Genomic DNA, 24,731 nt, shown 5'->3' with positions numbered 1-24,731 from the left:
CACACACACACACACACACACACACACACCATGTATACATCACTTCAGGGGACATTACATTGACTTACATGCATTTCCTGGAGACTTATCCTAACCTTAACCATAACCAACACATGCCTAACCCTAACCCTTACCCGTAACCTAACCCTAAACATAACCAAGTCTTCACCCTAAAATGAATGATTCCTCCATTTTGTCCCCATAAGGGAGGCGAGTCCCCACACGTGACTGTAAACAGATTTAGGTCCCCTAATGCTATGCTAGGCCACACACACACACACACACACACACACACACACACACACACACACACACCACACACACACACACACACACACACACACACACACACACACACACACACACACACACACACACACACACACACACACACACACACACACACACACACACACACGAGCATCACCACTGTGAAATATTTAAAGTATTTTCTGTATTTTAGCTGCACCTACTGGATTGTATGTATTGGCAGTGTCTGTTTTACCCTGTGTTGCAAACATGCAAAAGGAAGATGTCCATTTAATGAAATGTAATTGACAATAAGGTTTTCTAATCTAATCTAATCTTAAATACTGCAGCAAGTGGTCGCCGCCTAACAATTTAAAACCTCCCTGCGGAAATCCAGCTTAGAAATAGACGATCATTTCCTACTTTGCAATTAGGAGGTGAAGTAAGGACATAACATATCCTGATGACAACTGATGCCATTTAGACGAGGAAAATTCCAAATTGGACTTAAAACCCCTTTTGTTGTTTTAACATTTTTACAATTTTTTCATGGGTTGCGGTCGAATTGTCAGTTCAGTTTACTTCCTAACGGAGTGAAATGACCCGGAAGTACTTCAGTGGCAGCCATGATAAGAGCTGTTCGGATTCTCTAGATGATAGGAAAGGAGCTTTGAAGCTTCCTTTAACCTCCTTTAGCTTAGGAAACACTGGACCTTCCTTTACGAAGGTAGAGGAGAAAATGCTGCCCCACAATGCCTTGCGGCCGCAACATTTATCGTGATACAACATTCGGCCGTTCAGGTAAACAACCGATTATGACCGAGAAATTAGTATCATGAAAGTTACGGTAATTATTAAGCATTTTACAACTTATGTGGTAAGTTGCCAAAGTGCTTTGTTTTGAACGTTCAACAGTATTATAAACAAAAAGAGAAATATGAACGTTGCTTTTTTACTGAAAATAAAGTCAACATTTCATAGTGTTTACTGAGCTGTGTGGGGTTTCTTAAACTTTTTAAAGATGTTTTAATCGTGATATACACAGTGATAGATGTTAAGGACTAACGTTTATAATAAAGACATTTGTATTTATTTTAAGATCTTTTCATACAATCATACGTATTGGGATTCATGTGGATTAACACGTGTGGACCGGAGGGTGAGGGTGACAAGCATACATTTCACTTCACTTTTGTATTACAATTCCAACCTTGTTCATGAAGAATATACACTGTTGTCCACGTTCATAAAATACAGTAGTCCGTCGTTCTTATTCTACATCCATGTTGTAGTCCGCTGTATAGAAAACTGTAGTTTCCCCACAGCAGCAGACGCACATTCATGACGTCCGCATGGCGCATCATAAATACGTCGGATAGTCAAAGTCGGATTCTCAAAGCACCGCAGTCTCTTTTCCTAAGTCCTTTTTAATTCTTCTATCCACTATCCCTTAACCCCGTGACGTTTCACACAGAGGTCAAGGAATAATGGATAGGAAAAGACGATAGAAGCTGATTTTTGGACTATTCGACTGCAACCATGGTCTCCAGCAGACTTACTCAGCAGTGGGAATAGAACTGTGTGTTGTGTGTAAACGAATACGATCCCACAGCAGGTTGTACGCTCCCTCTTTATAGTATCTATGGTAACTGATAAATACAGCCACCCCCACAATGACAGCCAGAAGAACAGCGGCTACCACCAGACCTACGATGAGTATGCGGTTGTCGGCTGTGGAGAGAAGGGTAGAGAAGAAAAGGAACAGAGAATATAAAAGGTCAGGCCAAATACCAAAACAGTAACAATGAACTTCCTTTCTCGTGTCACGTGTGTTAGAGTACACTCTCCACTGCTGTGAGAAAGTAACACTGAGAGCGACTTTGTGGTTACTTTACAGCGACAGTTATAACCCTGAAGACTTTACTTAAAACTCAACTTGAACAAACATGTCAGCTGACAGGGGAATGTCCTTAATAAATAAACGTGCTAGTGATATTATAATTATTTTTATATTTGTTTTTATTATTATATATATTTTTAGTATTATTATTATTATTTGTTATTTTTAGTATTATTATTTTATTAATTTTGTTTTTGTTAATTTTTTTATTTACAATAAAGGACTATCCACATTATTAATAGTATTATTATATTATGATGATTCTTATTATTTTTAATAAAAGTAATATTATCCTTATTATTAATATTATTATGTTCTTTATTTTATTTTTTATTGCTGTTTATAAAATTAATTAAAGGTTAATCTGATCGTTTTATATATTTAACATGCATCAGTTTACATGAAAAGTAAAATATATACATATTGACAGTGAACGATTGTTATCTGTCAAATATACACTATGAAGGGCAATTTACATTAAGTGTGCAAGAAATAGCATTTTACATTAAATATAAATATGGTTTTGTCATTTCCTCTCACTGTCATGTCCTGTGCATCTTTTGTATGTACTAAATAAAAAAAGACGTTTGAACTCACCTTGGACCTTCACGTCAAACTCAACAGCGATTGATCCTTTTTCATTGCTGACGTAACAGGTGTATGACCCTTCATCTTTATGAGTTATAGAGTTGATGAAGAAGACGCTGCCATTAGAGGGGGAAGTGATTCTTGATGGCGGCGTCCATTCATACGATGGTGGGGGGTTTCCCACCGACGAGCAGTTCAGCTTCAAAGGGTTTCCTTCTGTGAGGATGATCAGATCCGGAGTTATGGATACCTCTCGCTGAGGCTTATCTGTGAGTGGATTGAGGAGGAAGAAATACAACACGTCATTACAGTAAAATGGGCACAAATATGAGAATATACACACATTAGCGAGTAGTGCAGGAATGAGTCCTTAAACCTAAAAATAAGTTAGCATTTCTGGTTCCCTTAAACCACTATGTTTTTGTTTAGATGCCAGTAATAAGGCTGAAAATGACCTAAGTACGTTTACTAAAGTATTGCACTGAAGTGAAAATCTGACTTCCTTTCATGCCACTTCCTCATCTCCACTACGATTCAAAGGAAAACGTTCTCCAACACTACGCCGCTTCTTCACTCCCTCCACTGGCTGCCAGAATACGCTTCAAGACAACTGTACTGGCCTACCATGCTGTAATATATAAGTATATATCTATCTACGGCAGGGGTGTCCAAACTTCTTTCACCGAGTGCAACATACAGAAAAATATACGAAGGGCTGGGCCACTTATAGAGGTGAGGTATATTGCCTCGTAAGTTAAGTTATAAGTTAGCAAAGGTAAATTAGGCTCAATACATGAATACGCTTCACAAAACAGCCTACATCACAGCTCTCTATAGGGTTTCAGTTATCTTGTTGGCAGCTCATCCCTTAAACCAGACGCCTCAGATTGATTATCATAAGGGGAAATATGAAGGGTCTATTTCAAGCTGGTTATGTAAATAAGTTATTGTTCTTCTTTTATCAACTAAGCTTTGTTAGAAAATGTTTTCAACATGAATTAACTGAATTAAACTGAAACTGAAATAAAAGTGGGCTTATCAACACATGAATACTACTATGTAATATATTGTTATATATATATTTAAGAAGTACAATATAAGAAAAGCACAAGTTTCATTTGTGGGCCATATTACATTATACTTTCTGAATTTGCTGAGGGCCGATTCAAAATGGCCCGCAGGCCGCATTTGGCCCCCGGGCCGTAGTTTGGACACCCCTGATCTTCTCTCTGCATCTGCCAATCGGCTTGCTGCTACCTCTCTGTGAAGTGGAACCAGGTAAACCTCAACAAAGACACGCCTTTTTGCTATCCTGGCTCCAAAATGGTGGAACGAGCTTCCCACTGATAACAGGACAGATGAGAGTCTCCATATATTCCATCGCACACTGAAGACCCTGTTTCGCTTATACCTTGGTGAATAATCCCAAAATGCTATTTATGTAATATAAAACAGATTTTCTTTTTAATTTCCCTTAATGTATCCTACAGCTAGTTACTAGTTACTTTAAAACCTAAGATTTAAGCATAAAAAACACAAGAGTTAATGAAAGAGATGTTAACCTTCTGTGCCTCAACATGTCTGCAAATACCCCCAATGTATGAAGCTTCGATGTGTCTTAAAAACAAGTGGTTTAATCTCATCCTTCTTCTTTTCCATGTGATCCATTGCAATTATAATTGTATTTGTAGGAGCAGTCATATGCAAGGTCTCTATTCTGCTGCAACTTTTACCCACATTTTCTATCGCAATTTCACCGCAGTCACAATCGCCATCTCACTTCAACTATTGGTACTATATTTTTGCGCTTGTTTATAATAAATTGTCAAGCGAACGGAAGGATGGGAGCCGTTTTGTTTAAGTTCCTGTGTTTAGCTCCTCTCGCCTTTTTTTGGACTTCCTAGAGCCGCTATTGATATGAGCCTCTCTAAGTTAAAGATCATGAACACTTCCATCACTGCAGAAGAGGCCAACCTTATAAAGATGGTGTCAAAGGGGTCACATTCTGCTCATTTTAAGGTTCATATTTGTATTCTGTTCCTCTACTGGGACATGTCTCCATGCTTTAATGTTCAAAAAGCTCTTTATTCTTCTCATACTGCCTGTGCTGCAGCACCTCTTTTCACCCTCTGTCTGAAACCAGAGCCCAGTCTGCTCTGATTGGTTAGCTGGCCGGCTCTGTTGTGATTAATTAGCACATGATAACAAAGGACCTATGTAGCTGTGTGCGTAACAGGATGTATGATTACCTAGAAGAGCATCAGGACTGTTTTAGGCACATGATAGCTATGTGATTAACATGATGATTCAGCCTCTATGGAGATAGACATATGACAAGCATGATCATTTCTGACGTGGAGCTAATCTGAACTAAACATTGAATACTGCTTTGAACCGGTATTCCTCCATCTTGTGACTGTGTAAGTCCCTCTCTTGTATATCAGCATGTGAAGGACACTGTTCAGGAACTAAATGCTCTGTGTGTGATGACTGAGTATTGAAGCTCAAGCCGGTGACGAGCGATATTTTCCTAACGGTTACATAGCGATGTTTTTATGTTACAGAAGTAAACAAAGGAGTCTAATGGAGGCGTTTCAAGGAGACGAATGCACACAAAGCTATATATCAGTGAGGAAAGGAACACCCCTAAACGCAGAATAGGGCCTCTTTGAGGTGTTTAAATGATCTGGTCAGACTCACAGAGGACAGCAGCAGTGAGTTTCTCTGACCCCACCACTGGAGGAGGCTGTGGTCCGTCAGCTCCCAGCTCCAGCTTTGCTTCACACCAGAACTCGACTCCATCATCTTCTTTAGTGGAGGTGATGTTCCAAGTGAAGACCTCACTCACTAGTTTCTTATCTTTGTTTATGCTGCTCTGCGTGGGACCCAGTGCCGTCTGTCCTCTGTAGAAAGTCACTGTGAGGTTTTCCACAGGAGCAACATCCTGAACTTCACACTGCAGAGTGTACTGCTGACCCTCAGACATCGGCACACCAGGGTGAACGCTGAAGGAAACATTCTCTGGAGGCGCTGTGGAGACAAACGGACACATTCAGTATCTCCATGAAACATAATTAAAGCCCCTACACTTTGTTAGATGTTAGATTAGAGCCGGACAAATTGTTTTACTCTCTCCCGAGTAAAAGCATTGAATTATTTTTGTAAAAGTACAAAAGTACAAGAATCAAAAAGCACTTATTATGCAGAAGGCCTTTTTGAGATGTATGTATCATGTCATTTGATTATAATGAGTGACACCGTCATCATTTAAATTGTGCAGCTGGTAAAGGAATAGCTACATTTAATGACTTTTTATTACTTATAGTCAGTCGGAAGTTAAGGAAGGGTCTCCTACTGGAAATATAATGACATATAGGTAATATACTGTCATGATGATAGTCCATCATGATTGAAAAGTTCATTTATATTCATATCAATAATACAAACCTGCAAAGTAACTAGTAACCAATAACTGTGGAGGAGTAAAAAGTACCATATCGGCTAGCGAATCATAGTGGATTAAAAGCATTAAAGTAGGATAATATTGAAATACTTAAGCAAAGTAGAAAAAGTGTACATTACCTAAGGAAATGTACTTACTTCCCACCACTGTGTTAGATTATAATTGATGAATATAAACAGTTGTTGTGACTCACTGTAGACAGTTATAGGCAGGATGCTGCAACACTGCACATCAGTAGTGTCATTGTTATAATAGCACATTGGAGAAATGTTCCACTCAGTCATTTTGTTGACCTTCCATGTAATCTCAGTTCCATTTTCTGTACTGTTTCCAATTGGACTTTCAATATTAAACATAGTGACATTGCATCCAGGCTGACACACGGAGCAGTGGGTGGAGGCCGGCTTCCCAAACTGCACCACCAGTCTGGATGGAGTGAACCGAGGTTTATCTGCACAGTTTTGATCTGTAACACACAGCAAATGACACAATATAGAGTTTAAACACCGTGACTCTAACATAACCGTACACAAACACATTAATGCTTTTTCATTTTACATGTTGTAGTTGTTCTAATGTTCTCAGCAGCCTGATTTAAAATGAGCAATGCAATCAAACTTGCTCATTCAAGAAATCCGAAGTTAAAGGTAGGGTATGTAATTTTGGAGAAACCAGTGCGCTAGAATTTGAAAGTACACAACCGGGAAAATTTGCCCTTTCCTTCAGACTTCCTTACAGAGCCCCTCCTCCAACACACAGAAGGCTGACAGGCAGGTAGGCCATCCAGTTATTTTAGCCGGGCCGGCTCAGATGATTGGTCGTGCTTTTTACAGCGCTACGGCTTCCACAGATGAATTTTTTTTAATGTATTTATTGTCAAAGCATTTCATGTATTCATTGCTATCGGGATGTTAAGAGCATTCCATGGAATATAACAAAAAGTGTTTCTGAAGTGAATGACATACCCCGCCTTTAATAAGTGCTACATACAATAGCCTATGTGTTGTCTGTCTGTTTATTCAATCTATTTATATTTTACCCTAATATAACAACTTAAAATGATCTGTAAACATGAATGTTTTTCTTCCTTTCGTGTTATTTTGCACAAACACATTGCAAAAGTATATCAAGCAGAACACTCATCAAAATAAATAAAGACTAAACTATATTTGCATGAATTCACTTCCAGTAAACCACTGCTCAATAAGGTTGTAGGTATCCTTATTTAATACTGTGCCTATTCTCCTCTGATTAGAACAGTTCACACTGATAGTTATTTTAAAGAATCTGAATTGGACATTTTCACTTTTATAACTTACTGTAGGTTGTTTTAGTAGCATGATCTAAGTAGTGCCTACCACCAACACATGTTACACCAACACTAGGATGTTAAGTATGACATTCAGATTATGAAAATTGTATTTTTTTTTCAACATGAACCTACAGTATGAGCTAGCCAGCACTATAGAAAAGAGCATGTAATCTAAACTACATTAGGGTGCTTACTATCATTGCTCTGAGTTGAATAGAGAACAATGGAAACACATCTTGGCAAATCTTTTCCCTAAATCAGATGTACATTTAGAAATAGTATAACCTACATTTTCATTACTGGAAGTCAATCACTAACTAACTCAATCATGGTAACTTATTTACTACTGAGGTATATGGATTTTCTCCTAATCAGTGCACAGTTGTTTGTTTCTAGTGGCATGACCTTAATTATATACAGTGCCCACCACCAGAGCACCAAGTCTGGTTACACACAATGCTAAGTATGATATTCAGATTGTTAAAAACGAGATACAACTTATTTTCATATTTCCATATGAACTATAGCCTACTAAGCAATAGAGGATGGAAACATCGACAAGGCTGAACTTCTTACTACTTCACTGGGATATACAGTAGTAACATAGTTTGGCAAACCATTGTCCCTAAATCAGATACAATACAAGTGCTGTATGACAATAAAAATCGCTTTTCAAACAAACCACTATTCTGTATTTGACAGGATGTCTGTGTGAAACGCCCTCTTATAATACAAGGTATCAACATTAAGTAAGTAAGTAAGTCAAATGTATTTATAAAGCGCTTTTCACAGACATAGTCACAAAGTGCTTGACAAACATTAAAACATCAGGAATCATTAAAGAATACATGACCACACAAGCCAGGTGTTAAGTGAGATTAACCGACAATAACATATTTATAAAAGCACACATTTGAAAAACTTACCACAACTGGAAACGTGGAAGTCTGGCAGAAAGTTAATCAAAGAAACCACCACAAATATGTAACAGAAAAACATTATTTCCGCTAGATGAGGTGTCCGGTAATAAAAAAGGGTGAAGTCCAAAAGACCGAGAGAGTGCGAGTGAAATAGAAAGTAACAGCTGTAACGAATTCAATAGTTAGCCGAGACAGCTTTTAGTTTGATCATTCAGAGAGGCAGAGCTTTATAAGGCTCGGAGAACTGCTGGGGGTTTCCAGCCGCGTTATTGTAAGACAGACAACGATATGAGAAAATGAAACTAGGCAGAGGGAGGGCTGTCTAAGCATTTTTGGGGAATTCCGGTCAGTGACCGAGGAGTGACCCGGTGCCAAGTTCCCCGGATTTACCCATGAAGTCATGACTCACTGAATCAAAGATACTTCATAAAAATAGTAGACACAACATAAAGACAAGCAGCGTTGAAAGGAGATGCCATATCATGCTAACATTGTAGAAATGCACCGTAATTCAGAGAAACAGGAAGAAGAATACGTAGCAAACTTCTTTTTTAAAAATTGTTTTAAATTGTGCAATTATGAAAGCTATTTAAAAAGAAACTATTGTGACAAATTAAAAATAAAGGCAATATTTACACACAATATAATAATGTTGGAAACTGAGTGCATTAGAATATAATGAAATATGACAATACTATACTATATTCAATGTCTGTCTACAGTCCACATAATAACATATTATTATACAGGATTTATATGTAACATTAATTCAAAATGATACTTAAGTAAAAGTACAATAAGTATTAGCATCAAAATATACTTAAAGTACCTAAAGTAAAAGTAGTCATTGTGCAGGTCCATTTCAGAATAATATATATGATATGTTTTATAAAACATAAATGTTGGCCTTGAGGGGGAGTGCAATAGGTCGCCATTGTCAGTATGTGCGTCTGTGTATTGTGTTTGTTCAAACGGTGTATGACTGATGATATGTGTATGTCTCTTAATGTCCACTATGTTTGTATATGTACATGTATGCTGAACTGCAGGACGGAGTCCAGAACAAATTTCCTTACGGGGACAATAAAGTATATCGTATCGTATCGTATCGTATAATGATTGATCATTAAAGTGTTATCAAAGCTGGTAAAGGTGCAGCTAGTTTGAATGACTTTGTATACTGCAGGGTAGCTTGTGAATTTACTCCAGGTGGAACTAAAGTCTGATTTAACACTTGATTATATTTCACATCATTCATCCACATCTGTTAAGTATTTTAAGGTATGAAATAAATGTAGTGGAGTAGAAGTACAAAGTAGCACAACATGTAAATACTCAAGTAAAGTACAAGTATGTCAAAATTGAACTTAAGTACAGTACTTAAGTAAATGTACTTTTCACCTCTGGTATTAAGTAGCAGACGATGGAAATATTCAAGTCAAAAGTCAAAAATACCTCAAGCATTGGAGCTGAGAGTACTCGGCCCTGAGGTTTTTCTTATTATTCGGGTGGAGGAATGTGTAGTGGTCAGGAAGCCGATTCCCTTATCTCCTTCCTGTGATCCCTTCCTCCCTTTACTGACGAAAAGTCAAATATCTCTCAAGTTCACAGACAGCAGAACTATGACTAACCTTTTCTCCCTCTCTCCCACACCATATCTCTGCTTCCTCCCTTCATACTCCAGATTTTTTAACTGTAACCTCATTTTCTTTTTAAATCAGAACATTGGTTATTTGTCTCCTCTGCCTCCTTTTTGTTATGGCCAAGAGCCAGGCCATGACACTACTGATGTGCAGACGAGATGAGACATGTAAATGTGTGGAAACTTTCAGACCTTGAGATATATGACAGTATCTTTGCATAACATGACATCAGTTTCTCCGTGCATATCTTCAGTGCATTAACAATCATAATGTACGTTTACCATATTTAACTATAGCTCTGTAATTCATGATAACTCGGATGTTCAAAAGGCTAACGTGGTACATCACGGACACTAAAATGATCAATTTAAAAATAAATATTCATTTTTGGCACAACTGTAGTTTCAGCAGGAGGCGGTGAGGCATGATATTTGGAGACGTTTGATAAACAGAGACAGCCCGAACCAGGACCGGCTGTTTATATTAAAGGCCATGATCTCCCCAGAGTCATGTACATTACATCAGGATGAAGTCACTGCTATATATACTTAATGCAGAGGTTTTATTATCTTAATGACATAAAGGTCTGGATGGCGCTAAACTTTTTAAATATAAATGAGAGCAAAACGGAGGTCATTGTATTTGGACCAAATGGTGATGTCCCTTCCATTGACCTGGGTTCCCTGCAACCATATGCAAAACCCATGGTCACTAATCTAGGCGTCAAAATCGACAGTGTTTTTCAATTGGATAAACAGATCAACTCTGTGGTTGAGTCCAGTTTTTATCACCTGAGGCTCCTGTCCAAAATTAAACCGGTTTTATCCTTTTTAGACTTTGAGCGTGTAATTCATGCCTTTGTTTCTACTCGTCTAGATTACTGTGATGCACTTTATGCCGGCCTAAATCAGACCTCGCTGGCACGCCTGCATCTTGTACAAAACGCTGCGGCTCGGCTGCTTACAGGAACACGCAAGCATGAACACATCACACCTATTCTGGCTTCCCTCCACTGGCTTTCTGTCCATTTTAGAGTTCATTTTAAGATTTTATTGTTTGTTTTTAAATCGCTTAATAGGCTGGCCCCTCAGTATATTTTCGACCTCCTAAAGGTGTACACTCCCTCAAGGGCTTTGAGATCGGCTGATCAGCTGCTACTAGTAGTCCCTAAAACTAAGAAAAAGACCAGGGGAGATCGAGCCTTCTCAGCGGTAGCCCCCAGGCTCTGGAACGACCTGCCTCCCCAAGTCCCGCCTAAAGACCCACCTCTTTTCCCTCGCTTTCGAGTCAGTTTGAGCTGTTTTATCGATTTTTATGCTTTTATTGTCTGTCCATAGCCTTTTAAATCCTTGTATTTATTCTTATGTATGCCTTTTATCTATTCTTATGTGTGCCTTTTATCTATTATTGTAATATTATATTTTATTATAATGTTATGTTTTCTGTGAAGCACTTTGGTAAACCCTCTGTTTTTAATATGTGCTATATAAATAAAGTGGATTGGATTGGTAGAGTAGCCTTGTGTACCTTTATTGAAATGAAAGTTACAAGTTTGATGTAATTGACTTTCAATGTATGCAAACTAAAAGTGTTTATGACTGACTTTGGATACAAGTTACTCTGAAAAATGAATGTCCACACTCTGTAAACCACCTACATTGTGCATACTTTATTCCATTTAAAATAAGTTTTCCAGTTCTGCAAATTGAATAACAGAAGTGAAACACAGAAGTACATCAGCTGAGGTCTACCAAGAGGAAGTTGATCCTCAAAGATAAGTCTTAGAGAGGGGATGTAGAAAGTGTTACTAAACTTCAGTCTGATCTCAACAGGAAGCCATCTTCAGATGAATAGGTCAATCACTGAAGTCATGTTGAGTCACAACGTGTTGCATTAGAAAAGCTTACATACAGATGTTTTTATTACCGACTCACAGCCTAATGAAGACTTTTTTCCTTGACCTTTCCTGTAATTTTAAGCTAATATTTCAATGTTCTCATTCACATGGCTTAGTAACAATAGATGACAAATTAAAATGACATACTCAGGTTGGTTACATTATCTTAATTTGCACTGTGAGCCCTTTAAATGTACCTGAGCACAAATTCATTCTCACTGTTGTCTTCAGGAGTGTAAAACTTGTTTACTTATTTTACCTCCACTTTGCTGTCCAACTTCTCAAAAAGTTCATATTTGTATGGCCATATTACCTTGGGATTTTGAAAAATATTTTATTTAGATATTAAGTTAGTTATTTATGTATGTATTACAAGTTCCACATATAACTATTAAAGGTTATAGCATGCAAAGGCTTTTTTATTTAATATAAAAACACAGGGAATATTTTACTTCTCAAACTATACCTTTACTTTAAGTACTTTTTGTACATATTGGTGACATTACGTTTATACTTTTACTTAAGTGAGATTTTAAATTCAGTACTTCATCTTGTACTGGAGTATTCTTACAGGGTATTAATAGTACTTTGTTATGGGACATAATTCACCGTTGGGTATATTGTGTGTTGCAACACGGAACTGTTAGTGAGGGTACCGTGTTGTGGTATTCATGCTAGCTTGACAGTAGCAACGGGCAAATGTACTTACCTTGTCTTGTTACTAAACAAAGTGTGGAGTTCCATACTGAACACACCGCCTCTGACTCCCTTTCATCGGCTCTACACTGGTGACCCTGACGTTTTCGTGAAAGATTCCGAAGACTTAATGAACATGGCTGATCGCAATGTTTTTTGGGAACATGCTGCTGCGGCGTGGTTCGCACACGTGGAGGCGCACTTTGCCTGCCGCCGTGTCCGTGACAGGGACCTGAAATATTTTCATGTGGTGGCGGCGCTGGGGAGCTCCACGTCGTCCAGGTTGGTTGGATTTATGGCAGATCCCCCACGCCATGACAAATATGAGGCGATTAAGGCCCTTCTCCTTAAGACATTTAGCTTATCTGCTAAGGAGAGGGCTCACCAGATTGTTGAGATCCAAGGCCTAGGATACAGCAAGCCATCCCAGCTCATGGAGAAGATGCTGAATCTGCTGGGGGGGGAAGATCCCCGGATTTTGTTTGTGGAGACGTTCCTGCGCCACTTGCCACCCCGGGTTCAGACGTCGCTAGCCAACACGTCCATTACTGAACCCCGCGCCTTGGCTGAAGAGGCAGACCGTTTTTTCCTGGCGACCCAACAGCCCAGTCGCCAGTTGGGAAGGCTTGGGGGGGGCGGGCCGTGCCGGTGCCAAGCCGGCGTGGGGACACAGGAGAGTGTTTTTACCACGCGAGGTTCGGGGCTAAGGCGAAGAAGTGCATCGCTCCCTGCAGTTACAAACCTCCGGGAAACGAGAGAGCCGGCGCTCGGTAGTGGCCCTGAGCATTGGCGGCACGAGCAGGCTTCTCTTCGTTAGCAACAGTGTCTCGGGAAGCTGGTTTCTTTGTGACACGGGCGCCCAAGGAGCGTGGTTCCTGCGTCGAGGGAGGACGTCACTCGAGAGGGACACGGACGTCAGTTGACGACAGCTAATGGCGGCCCCATCCGCACTTACGGTGTGAGGCCTACGTGTTTATGTATTGGAGGACAGCGTTTCAACTGGGATTTTGTGACGGCAGACATTTATTTTAGATTTTTTATGTGCTCACAGACTCCTTGTGGACGTTAGAAACAAACGCTTGGTTGATGCCTTGACGTTTTCCTCCCTGTTGTGTACGCTTGGCAAGGCGGCGTACCGTTGTACGCCGCCTTGCCAAGCGTGACAGTTTTCTCAGGCTGTTGGCTGAATTTCCGGACCTGACGCTGCCCACCTTCTCTGCGCTCACCACCAAGCATGGGGTGGAGCACCACGTCACCACCGAAGGTCCCCCGGTCTACGCCAGGGCCCGGCGGTTAAATCCTTCTAAACTTGCAGTAGCGAGGGTGGAGTTTTCGACCATGGAACGCTTGGGTATTATCCGCCGGTCTGACAGTCTTTGGGCCTCTCCTCTGCACATCGTTCCCAAGCCTAACGGCGGTTGGCGCCCATGTGGGGATTACCGCCGCAACACCCGACCGCTACTCGTTGCCATACATTCAGGACGTTTCAGCACACCTGGCGTGTACGCTGGTGTTTTCTAAGGTGGACATAGTGCGTGGATACCACCAGGTGCCCATGCATCCCCTGGACATTCCCAAAACGGCAGTGATAACGCCGTTTGGTTTGTTCGAGTTCCTGCGGATGCCTTTTGGGCTCAAGAATGCCGCTCAAACGTTCCAGCGCCTGATGGATTCGGTGCTGCGGGACTTACCGTTTGTGTTAGTCTACCTGGACGACATACTCGTCGCCAGCACTTCGGTGGAGGAACACCTGACCCACCTCCGAGCCCTTTTCATGAGGCTCAGCCAACACGGGCTGATAATCAATCCTGCAAAGTGCCTGTTCGGGATGTTTGACATTGACTTCCTCGGGCACCACGTCACCAAAGGCGGGGCAGCACCCCTGCTGGCGAAGGTTGAGGCTGTTGCGGCATTTCCTCGCCCGCACATGGCCCGGTCGCTCCGTGAGTTCCTGGGGATGGTGACTTTCTACCACCGTTTCATCGCCCGGGCCGCCCACATTATGCGGCCGCTGTATGAGGCTTTGAAGGGAAAGGCCCCCATCCAGGAGATCGACTGGACGGCGGAAGCTGAGGTTGCTTTTAAGGAGGTCAAGACTGTGCTGGCTCAGGCGGCCCTGTTGGCGCATCCGTCATCCACGGCTCCCATCTCAATTACACAGACGCATCGGACTACGCCGTCGGTGCGGTGCATGAGCAGTGGGTGGAGGGCGCTTGGCAGCCACTTGCCTTTTTCAGCCGTCAGCTGACGCCCAAGTAACGCAGGTTGACCGGGAGCTCCTTGGACTCTGGCTGGCCGTGTGGCACTTCCGTTTTTTGCTGGAAGGCCGTGAATTTACGGCGTTCGTTGACCACAAGCCACTCACGTTTGCCATGTCCAAAGTGGCGGAGCCTTGGTCTGCTCGTCAACAGAGGCAGCTTTCCTACATCTCGGAGTTCACCACAGACATTAAGCACGTGGCTGGCAAGTCAAACCTGGCCGCAGATTGCCTCTCCAGGGTCGTCATCGGGGCCGTCCAGTTGAGCCTCGACTATACCCGCATTGCGGCGGACCAGGTTATGGATCCCAGCGTCCAGGCCCTGAAACGTGATGACGTGGGGCTGCGCCTGGAAGACGTGGTCTTCGGTGACGCGAGCGTTACGGAGCCTACACACGGCGGCGTGCGTTGCCGCTTCAACGCTTCTGCCCATTCACTTTGAATGGGGTGACGTCACGATTCGCCGAACTGCATTGTGGGAGCAAAGCGTAGCTTCTCTCGCGGTGCTCGCTGTAAAAGTAGAGCAATGTTCTACTTTTGCCGCCTCTACGGAGGCGTCAGCCAATCAAATCCCGCGTATGCAAATCTGACATTACAAGCGCTAGCCAATCAAACCGCGTGTATGTTGGGAGAGCCAGGCCGCAGTTATTTCCCATATGTAAAAAAATGGAGGAGAAAAAGATCGTGGCGGTACTATATGACCAGTCCCTCTTTACATACATGGATACAAACCGGAGGAGTCAGGCATGGGGGGAGGTGGCAGAGACAGTGGGTGACACTGGTAGGTTTTCGCCTTTTTGGGGAGTTTATATCCAGTGTACTTCGTTTGAATGGACAGCTAGCAAGCATAGACAGTATATTTAGCCAGCATGGATGTAGCATGAATGCTTTGCTTTGTATGTCCGGGGCGGGACATTCATGTGATTGGTTGTTGGTCGCGTTGTTCGTAAAAAATCCCCAAGCTTCAGACACGCCCACCGCCAAGCGGTAACGCACGCCGCCGTGTGTAGGGGCCGTTACTCTCCTGTGCGATGTCTCCACGGGCCTGCTGCGTCCGGTCGTTCCCGCCAGTCGGAGGCGTTCCGTGTTCGGGGCGGTGCACGACCTGTCACACCTCGGCGGGAAACCTTCGGTGCGCATGGTGGCCGTGAAGGCCCCCTTGGAGCGTTTTTTGGTACCTGAGAGGAGGTTTGACCAAGTCAACATCGATCTGGTTGGTCCATTACCCTCCTCTCAGGGCTTTTCCTATCTCCTTACCATGGTGGACAGGACGACCCGTTGGCCGGAGGTAGTTCCTCTCGTGTCGACGTTGGCGGCTGACATAGCCCGGGCTTTGATTGCAACGTGGGTGTGTCGGTTTGGCACCCCTTCAGACATGACAGACCGGGGTTCACAGTTCACGTCCGAGCTCTGGAACGCTGTAGCGAGAGGTTTGGGGGTTAAGCTTCACAGGACAACCGCTTATCACCCTCAGGCTAACGGCCTTTGTGAACGTTTCCATCGCTCCATCGCTCCATGAAGGCAGCACGTTTTCATCAGCCTTTTCCGGCGGCCGCCCATGCAGGGGTCGCCTTCCCGGCTTCCGTGCTCAGGAGTCGTGGGGGTCGGCCTGTCGTTCCTCCTCGCCACGCAGACTTTGTATATGGGTGAATCCTGGGGGGGCTTTTGTGGTGACACGTTATGGGACATAATTCACCGTTGGATATATTGTGTGTTGCAACACGGACCTGTTATGCCCCTTTCACACCAACGCGTTTTCAGCTCCGGCTCGGAGCTGGAGCCTGAAAAGTACCGTTTTTTCCTGTTCACACCGCAGAGGCGCCGCCTAATAGCTCCGGAATCCGGTTCACTTCCAGCTCCAAAAAATTGTCGGTCTAGAGGCAAGAGCTTCGGAGCTAAGAGGCGGCGGCGCTTACGTCTCTCTTACATCGAGGCGGGTTGAAGTAGATGCTGAAGACCACAAAGAAGTCTTGCATTTCGCTGTGATGTTTGTAAAGTTCCAAGTAAAGTCGTCCCTTGTAAAGTCGCCCGATGCCTTCCATTTCGTTTCGTAAGAGGATAACCAAAGCGAACAGCGCTTCAATACAATCGGCCATTGTTGTTGTTGTCGATGTGAGGGATTTCCGCGCGGTTTGGATTTTATGAAGCAGGCACGTAAACAGTGACGTCATGACGCAGCAGCGGCAGCTCTGGGCGGTGTGAACAGAGCGGGAGCAGAAAAGGGAAACCGGAGCTGAACCAGAAAAGCTCCCGCTCGGAGCTAGAAAGAGAAAAGCGCTGGTGTGAAAGCCGCATGAGTGAGGGTACCGTGTTGTGGTATTCATGCTAGCTTGACAGTAGCAACGAGCGGATGTGCTTACCTTGTTTTATTACAAATGGAAAATAAAGTGTGGAGTTCCATACTGAACACACCACCTGTGACTCCCTTTCATCGGCTCTACAACTTTTACTTAAAGGTAGGGTAGGTAAGAATGGAGAAACCAGCTCGAGTGCGCTAGAATTTGAAAGTACGCAGCCGAAGAAAATCTGCCCCTTCCTTCAGACTTCCTTACAGAGCCCCTCCTCCAACACACATGAACGAGCACATGACCAATGAGGGCACGAGATAAGTTTGTGCACAGATGGAAGGCTGACAGTCAGGTAGGCCATCCAGTTATTTTAGCCGGGCCGGCTCAAATGATTGGTCGTGCTTTTTACAGTACTACGGCTTCCACAGATGACATTTTTTTAATGTATTTATTGTCAAAGCACTTAATATATTCATTGCTATCGGGATGTTAAGAGCATTCCATGGAATATGACAAAAAGTGTTTCTGAAGTGAATTACCTACCCCACCTTTAAGATAAGGATCTGAATACTTCTTCCAACACTGCTTTCTTCCTCAAATTGTATCAAGGCTTAACATTTAATGTTTACTGCTGCTTTTCTGAGGTTGTTTAAAGATAGTATATGATCATACTTCTGAATCCTATAAATTCATTGTATTTCAAAGTACTATTATTAATTATTATTATTATTATTATCATTGTATTAATAGTATCTCCCTTTTATGAATGGTCTGGCGAGTCAGAATGTAAAGCTCTTTGAGTTGCTTCTAAGTCTGAAAATGCTTTAAAAACAAACCCAGCTCACCTTACTTTACCTTACATGTCCTGACTGGTAATACCGGGAAAGAAGGGAGGAGGCCTCTAGAGATTAATAATTAAACCGCACACAAGCAGAAAGGATAAAAGGAAAATGCTTACAGGTTGGCTAAAGTATTGAATTATGAAGAAACAAGTCCAACAAGGACAAGACATGTGAGCAACTGTAATTCAAGCTGTTCTGTGTTTTCTTTTTAAATATATAACACCATTTACTTTGCATTTACTGCCACTCGTGTCTGTGTTCTGCCATATCTGTGTGTGTTTTAATGTCATTTATATCGTTAATTAAAAATGTTTTCAGTCCAAGGACCCCTCAGCTGAAAGAAATAAAGTGCAGTGTAAATATTGTGTAAAAATGTAAGTAAAAAATTAAGTAATCGGTGGCCTAAAGTGCCATGTGTAAACAAACCTCATGGTCTCAATATATACAGGGTAATGTAATGCCCTCTAGTGGTGAAATATCTGCATGACATTGGAAAAAAGGTCTGAAATAATGGGCTGGATTCTCAATGTACTTAGAAAACTGGGTTTATTGATATCAAATGTGAACTACATATACATGGATGAAATACATTTAATTTCCCAGATATCTTCTCTAGTGGAAAACACATGACATGCTAATGTTTATACAACCTCCTCTACGTTATCTGGAAATGAACTCACACCAGAGCAGAGAATAAAAGCAGGAAACACATCATGAAGCTGTGGAGCCGTTTGCTGCTGGTACCTCTGTTTGGAGTTGTTGTTGTTGCTGTTGTTGTTGTTGTTGTTGTTGTTGTTGTTGTTGTCTTTGTGGTAGTCGGGGTTGATGTGGTTGTAATCATTGTGGTGGGGGTTGATGTGGCTGTTATCATTGTGGTGGGGGTTGATATGGTTGTTATCATTGTGGTGGATGGGGTTGATGTTGTTGTCGGCAGTGTGGTTGAAGGTAAATCTGCGGACAATAGACAAAAGGACCGACATCAATGACATTTCCTCTCATGTAATCTTTGATTAGGTGTAGTGTATTATCTGCAAATGGAAGATGATAAGGGCCACATGCTGAAAATGTATTTGAGAATAAAGTCAGAACATTTCAAAATTAAATTCAGATTTAAAGGCTATTGAGAAAATGTCCCGTGGCCCCAACCCTCTTTCCAGTTTTGTTAAAACATTTGTTGTACTTGGGTTCAAATGGCTCCAATATATTAAGCTATGTTTTACTTTCAGCCGTCCATGTATACGATGGTGGGGGGTTTCCCACAGACGAGCAGTTCAGCATCAGAGGGTTTCCTTCTGTGATGATGATCGGTACGGATGCCGTAATTAAGGAGCACTATTGGAGTGACTTTGATGGTTATTGGACTCAGGATTAATTCATTTGGATTCCCGCTGTATGAAGAAATTAAAGGACGGCGCAAGTGGAAACAATTCATAAAGGGATTAAACTGTTTAAAACACATGTTCAAAGTAAACCGGATTTTGCCGATGTGTTTATGTGGATTCAAAAATCGTAAATAATCTACAAAATGGAGGAGACCAATCTGATCGGAGCAACTGTGACAAATAATCCAACTGAAACCGGCATGGACAATGACTAGGCTATGTTTTAAAAATGCGTTTATCCAGACAAGCCTGGTTTGGACACTTTACGAGCAGAAGAAACATTTCTATTAAAGAAAGAATTATACATTTCTGTCTTTTTATGCCTATAATGCTACTAACTTGAATTTGTATTCAAATTAATTAATCAATTATTGTTTATATTTTATTGTAATGTAGAGACAAGGCTTTTAGTGACAATCATGTATTGCGTTACAATTAAATGTAAACACATTTTTTTTTAAAGGCGCGCCCCCCAGGTTGGGAACCACTGATCTAAGGCTGTGATTTGGGGGATTTTTTTTGCATAGATAATTTTTAGGAAAAATATCACTCGTCACCGGCTTGAGCTTCAATATCAGGATACATGTATGTATTATCCTTGCAAGAATGGAAGTAGTCGCATAGAGAGCATATGGGACCAAATAGTTCCCAGAACAGTGTCCTTCACATGCTGATATACACGAGAGAGTCACAGTCACAAGATGGAGGAATACCGGTTCAAAGCAGTATTCAATGTTTAGTTCAGATTAGCTAAAACCTACGTAAGCAATAAACATGATAGTCATATGTCTATCTCCATAGAGGCTAAATCATCATGTTAATCACATAGCTATCATGTGCCTAAAACAGTGTGTCCTGACGCTCTTCTGTGTAATCAATCATACATCCTGTTACGTACACAGCTACATTGGGCCTTTGTTATCATGTGCTACTCTGATATTGGAAGAGTACATTCAGTATTTTCCCAACAATAATTTTCCTAAGTTACTATTTTTGTTCATCTACAGGTCGGTGTAACGCATTTGCATCACGGTGCTTTACAGACACCCTCCGTCATTAGAAACGTGCAGCAATACATCACAAACTCCCTGAAACCTCCAAAACATATTAAAAGTACAGCATAAACAATGCAAATAAATGTAATGATAATGTGGACATGAAAAAGAAGATTATTATAATGCATAAATAAATAAGTAATAATAATTTAGTCGGACTCACAGAGGACAGCAACAGTGAGTTTCTCTGACCCCACCACTGGAGGAGGCTGTGGTCCGTCAGCTCCCAGCTCCAGCTTTGCTTCACACCAGAACTCGACTCCATCATCTTCTTTAGTGGAGGTGATGTTCCAAGTGAAGACTTCACTCACTGGTTTCTCATCTGTGTTTATGCTGCTCTGCGTGGGACCCAATGCCGTCGGTCCTCTGTAGAAAGTCACTCTGAGGTTTTCCACAGGAGCAACATCCTGAACTTCACACTGCAGAGTGTACTGCTGACCCTCAGACATCGGCCCACCAGGGTGAACGCTGAAGGAAACATTCTCTGGAGGCGCTGTGGAGACAAACGGACACATTCAGTATCTCCATGAAACATAATTAAAACACCTACACTTTATGCAGAGCAGGAAGAAGTACTCAGATCTTGTACTTCAGTAAAAGTACCAGAGTGTAGGAATACTCTGTTACAAGTAAAAGTCCTGCTTTCAAAGTGATACTTGAGTAAAAGTGCAAAAGTATTAGCATCAAAATATATTTAAAGTACCAAAAGCAAAAGTAGTCATTGTGCAGATTGGTCCATTTCAGAATAATATCTATGATATGTTTTATAATGATTGATCCTTAAAGTGTTCTCAAAGCTGGTAAAGGTGCAGCTAGTTTGAATGACTTTGTATACTGCAGGGTAGCTTGTGGATTTACTCCAGGTGGAACTAAAGTCTGATTTAACACTTGGTTATATTTCACATCATTCATCCACATCTGTAAAGTAACTAAAAGGTGTTAAATTAATGTATAAGTACACATTGTACCTCTATGTTGTGGAGTAGAAGTAAAAAAAGTAGGGCAGATCGTAAAGATGGAGCTTATTTTAATACGTTTTCATCACTTATTGTAAGTCGTTTTATATAAAAGCATCAGCTAAAGGAAATGTATTTTTAAATAAGTTTACTGCCATGAATCCTAATTCATAATGGTTCATCATTATTCATTATAAAATATATGTTCTGGTTTTTGTATATTTTAATACATTTAAAACATATATTTTGTATTAATAATATGAACTTATAAAGTAACATTTGGAGGAGTAAAAAGTACAATACAAGCATCCAAAGTAGCATAAATATACAAACTGAAGCCAAGTAAAACTTCCTCAAAAGTGTACTTAACTACATTTAAAGGTGGGGTAGGTAAGTTTCAGAAACCGGCTCGAGTGCACTAAAATTTGAAAGTACACAGCCGAAAAGAATCCGCCCCTTCCTTCAGACTTCCTTACAGAGCACCTCCTCCAACACACATGAACGCGCACATGACGTCAGCAGACTGGTGAAAGTGGCCGCCTGTTGCTGGCGAGTCATTGAAGTACTGCTGCAATGCACGCCCAATGACGGCACGCCCAATGAGGGCACGAGATACATTTGTGCGTGCACGAGATGGAAGGCTGACAGACAGGGCGGCAATCCAATCTGTTGTACTTTTTACAGTACTACGGCTTCCACAGATGACATTTTTTTATGGATTTTTTGTCAAAGCACTTCAGACATTCATTGCTATCGGGATGTTAAGAGCATTCCATGGAATATAACAACAAGTGTATCTCGAGCCGGTTTCTGAAACTTACCTACCCCACCTTTAACTTAATATAATAGATAGATGAACTCAGACGCTAACAAACAAACATCAGGTAGGATTTTCTGTGAAATGGCAAGATGGGTGGGGCGGGGTGGCATGGGAAAGGGATTCCCTATATTTTGTCTTTTTGTATTATTGTCTATATAATTTGTATCTGTGTATATAAGTCCCTCTGTGAGGGCAACAAAAACAAAACAATAACAAGTTGGTCACAAAAAAAAAGTGTACTTAACTGCAGCACTGCAGTGAATGTACTAAGTGTATTTCCCACCACTGTGTTAGATTATAATTGATGAATATAAACAGTTGTTGTGACTCACTGTAGACAGTTATAGGCAGGAAGATGCAACACTGCACATCAGTAGTGTCATTGTTATAATGGCACATTAAATAAATGTTCCACTCAGTCATTTTGTTGACCTTCCATGTAATCTCAGTTCCATTTGCTGTACTGTTTCCAATAGGAATTTCAATATCAAATATAGTGACATTGCATCCAGGCTGACACACGGAGCAGTGGGCGGAGGCCGGCTTCCCAAACTGCACCACCAGTCTGGATGGAGTGAAGCGAGGTTTATCTGCACAGTTTTGATCTGTAACACACATTTCATAATATCGGTTTAAACAGCTCAATGTGAAATTAGATATCGGATTGCACTTCTAAAGCACTCAACCCTGTCATACATCCTTATATGTACGACATGTATTTGTACTACATGGAGTAGTTTGTGTTTTGATGAATCCAAGATATTTGCATGTTCAGGTTCTAGTGTATAAAAAGCTTACATTCAAATGCAATTAAATGCATCCCACCTGAGCATTACAACTATAAATATGTACCATAAATGATATAACATACAATACCAATAAAGAAAATACTAAAAACAATAAGAAGACGTCACTTTTGCTTGATCAAATATAATAAGGAGTTTATCCATCACTACACAACAACTAAATACTTGAAAAAACAACACAAAAAAACAGTGTGATTTTATAAAGGCAAAATATAATTATAGTTCAAAATAGAAAATACAGGGAGAAGTGTGAATCCCCCAAAGAAAACACAGATAGAAATCTCTTAACTTACCACAGCCGGACCTATGGGAGCTGGGCTGGAACGTCATCACAGAAACAACCAAAAGAATCAAATGGAAAAACATTTTTCCTAGTTATTTTGAAGTAATAGAAAAACCATCAAGCGTCGAACATGAACCCCAAAGGCAGTCAGGAGGTGAAATGAATCCACTCCGTCTTTTGGCTTTCTATTGAAGTGACTCGAACAATGCTGGCAGCGCAGCCTGTTTTCACTTCACACATCCTGTCTACGTTTATTTTTTCCTACTGTATTTTGAAAGTGAAAGTGAAGCATTTCAACTCCATGTCTCCAGATTCAATACAAAAACAAAACATTTAATCTTGTACCTCTATTATCTTTTCTTTATTGCCTGTCCTGACTCTGAAGCATTTACCCACGATGCCACTTCTGCTGTAACACTAATGGAGGAATTCTGATGCTGATAGGAAAGAGATAACATGAATCTCATATATAAGAGGGAAGGTTGAATGACTTAAAAATCAGGGCAGTTAACTCTATAGGAAAATCCAAGAAAGGACCGAAACTGAACACATGTCAACATAAATGCTCCATTCACCTGTATTATAGCTTATAGGGCGCCGGCAGAAAACAATACAACTAATAAAATAGGGTTTTTTCATTTTGTTTGATTATTTAAAGAGACTCTATTTTCCTTTTTTGGTTTCCTTTCCTTTAGTGAGTTATACGTTTGTGTGCATGTAAATGGTTTCAAAGGTTAAAATCCCTGTGTTCCCTCCAGAAGGAGTTTCTCTCCCACACACTGCCCCCCTGCCTGAAACGCCTCCATTGGACTCCTTTGTTTACTTCTGTAACATAACGCCATCACTACGTAACACTCTTGCTCCTATTGGCTAGCGCTCCAACACATTGTACGTGATAGGCTAAGGGGCGGGACATCTCTAAGCGGTTGACCAATCACAACAGAGCCGGCCAGCTAACCAATCAGAGCAGACTCTGGTTTCAGACAGAGGGTGAAAAGAGGTGCTGCAGCACAGGCAGTATGAGAAAAATAGAGAGCTTTTTGAACATTAAAGCATGGAGACATGTCACAGTAGAGACAAATATGAGAATTAAACCTCTCTGTAAAGTGTCAAACAAAGTTGATTTAGAATTGTTTATATCATTATGAATTCAAACAAAGTTATTATTATTACATTACATTGCATTTAGCTGACGCTTTTATCCAAAGCGACTTACAATAAGTACATTCGACCAGGAAGACACAACCTTGAAGAAAACAGAATCATATAAGTACATCAGGTTTCATAGAGCCAAACATTTCACGTGCTACTCAACTGGCTTTAGGTAAGCCAGTCCTTTATTAGTATAAAAGTGCTTCGTTAATAGTTCTAACG

The 24,731-nt window shown here is 41.2% G+C and overlaps 1 protein-coding gene across 1 annotated transcript; it reads right to left on the bottom strand.

Moving 5' to 3' along the window:
- Positions 1 to 1,428: 1,428 nt before the first annotated feature.
- On the bottom strand, positions 1,429 to 23,607 carry LOC117533839 (mucin-5AC-like). Its single transcript, XM_034197803.1, has 7 exons — positions 23,368 to 23,607; positions 22,601 to 22,873; positions 20,656 to 20,985; positions 18,800 to 19,006; positions 5,438 to 5,767; positions 2,747 to 3,004; positions 1,429 to 1,980 (listed from the first exon to the last, which is right to left on the bottom strand). Exons 1-7 carry the CDS (start codon positions 23,438 to 23,440, stop codon positions 1,805 to 1,807), a joined length of 1,647 nt encoding a protein of 548 aa, XP_034053694.1. The 5' UTR covers positions 23,441 to 23,607; the 3' UTR covers positions 1,429 to 1,804.
- Between the last annotated feature and the right edge of the window lie 1,124 nt (positions 23,608 to 24,731).

Source organism: Gymnodraco acuticeps, unplaced genomic scaffold (genome assembly GCF_902827175.1).
Source record: "Gymnodraco acuticeps unplaced genomic scaffold, fGymAcu1.1, whole genome shotgun sequence".
NCBI lineage: Eukaryota > Metazoa > Chordata > Actinopteri > Perciformes > Bathydraconidae > Gymnodraco > Gymnodraco acuticeps.
This window is presented reverse-complemented; position numbering and strand designations above follow the sequence as displayed.

What these genes read in the sequence shown, in the direction of transcription:
- LOC117533839 (XM_034197803.1), bottom strand. Translation starts at nt 23,440, where the DNA reads ATGTTTTTCCATTTGATTCTTTTGGTTGTTTCTGTGATGACGTTCCAG. An exon ending in ACTCACTGTTGCTGTCCTCT is followed by an intron (nt 19,007 to 20,655) that starts GTGAGTCCGACT and finishes TATTGTCCGCAG; the next exon opens with ATTTACCTTCAACCACACTG. An exon ending in AACAACAACTCCAAACAGAG is followed by an intron (nt 5,768 to 18,799) that starts GTACCAGCAGCA and finishes TTGTCTCCACAG; the next exon opens with CGCCTCCAGAGAATGTTTCC.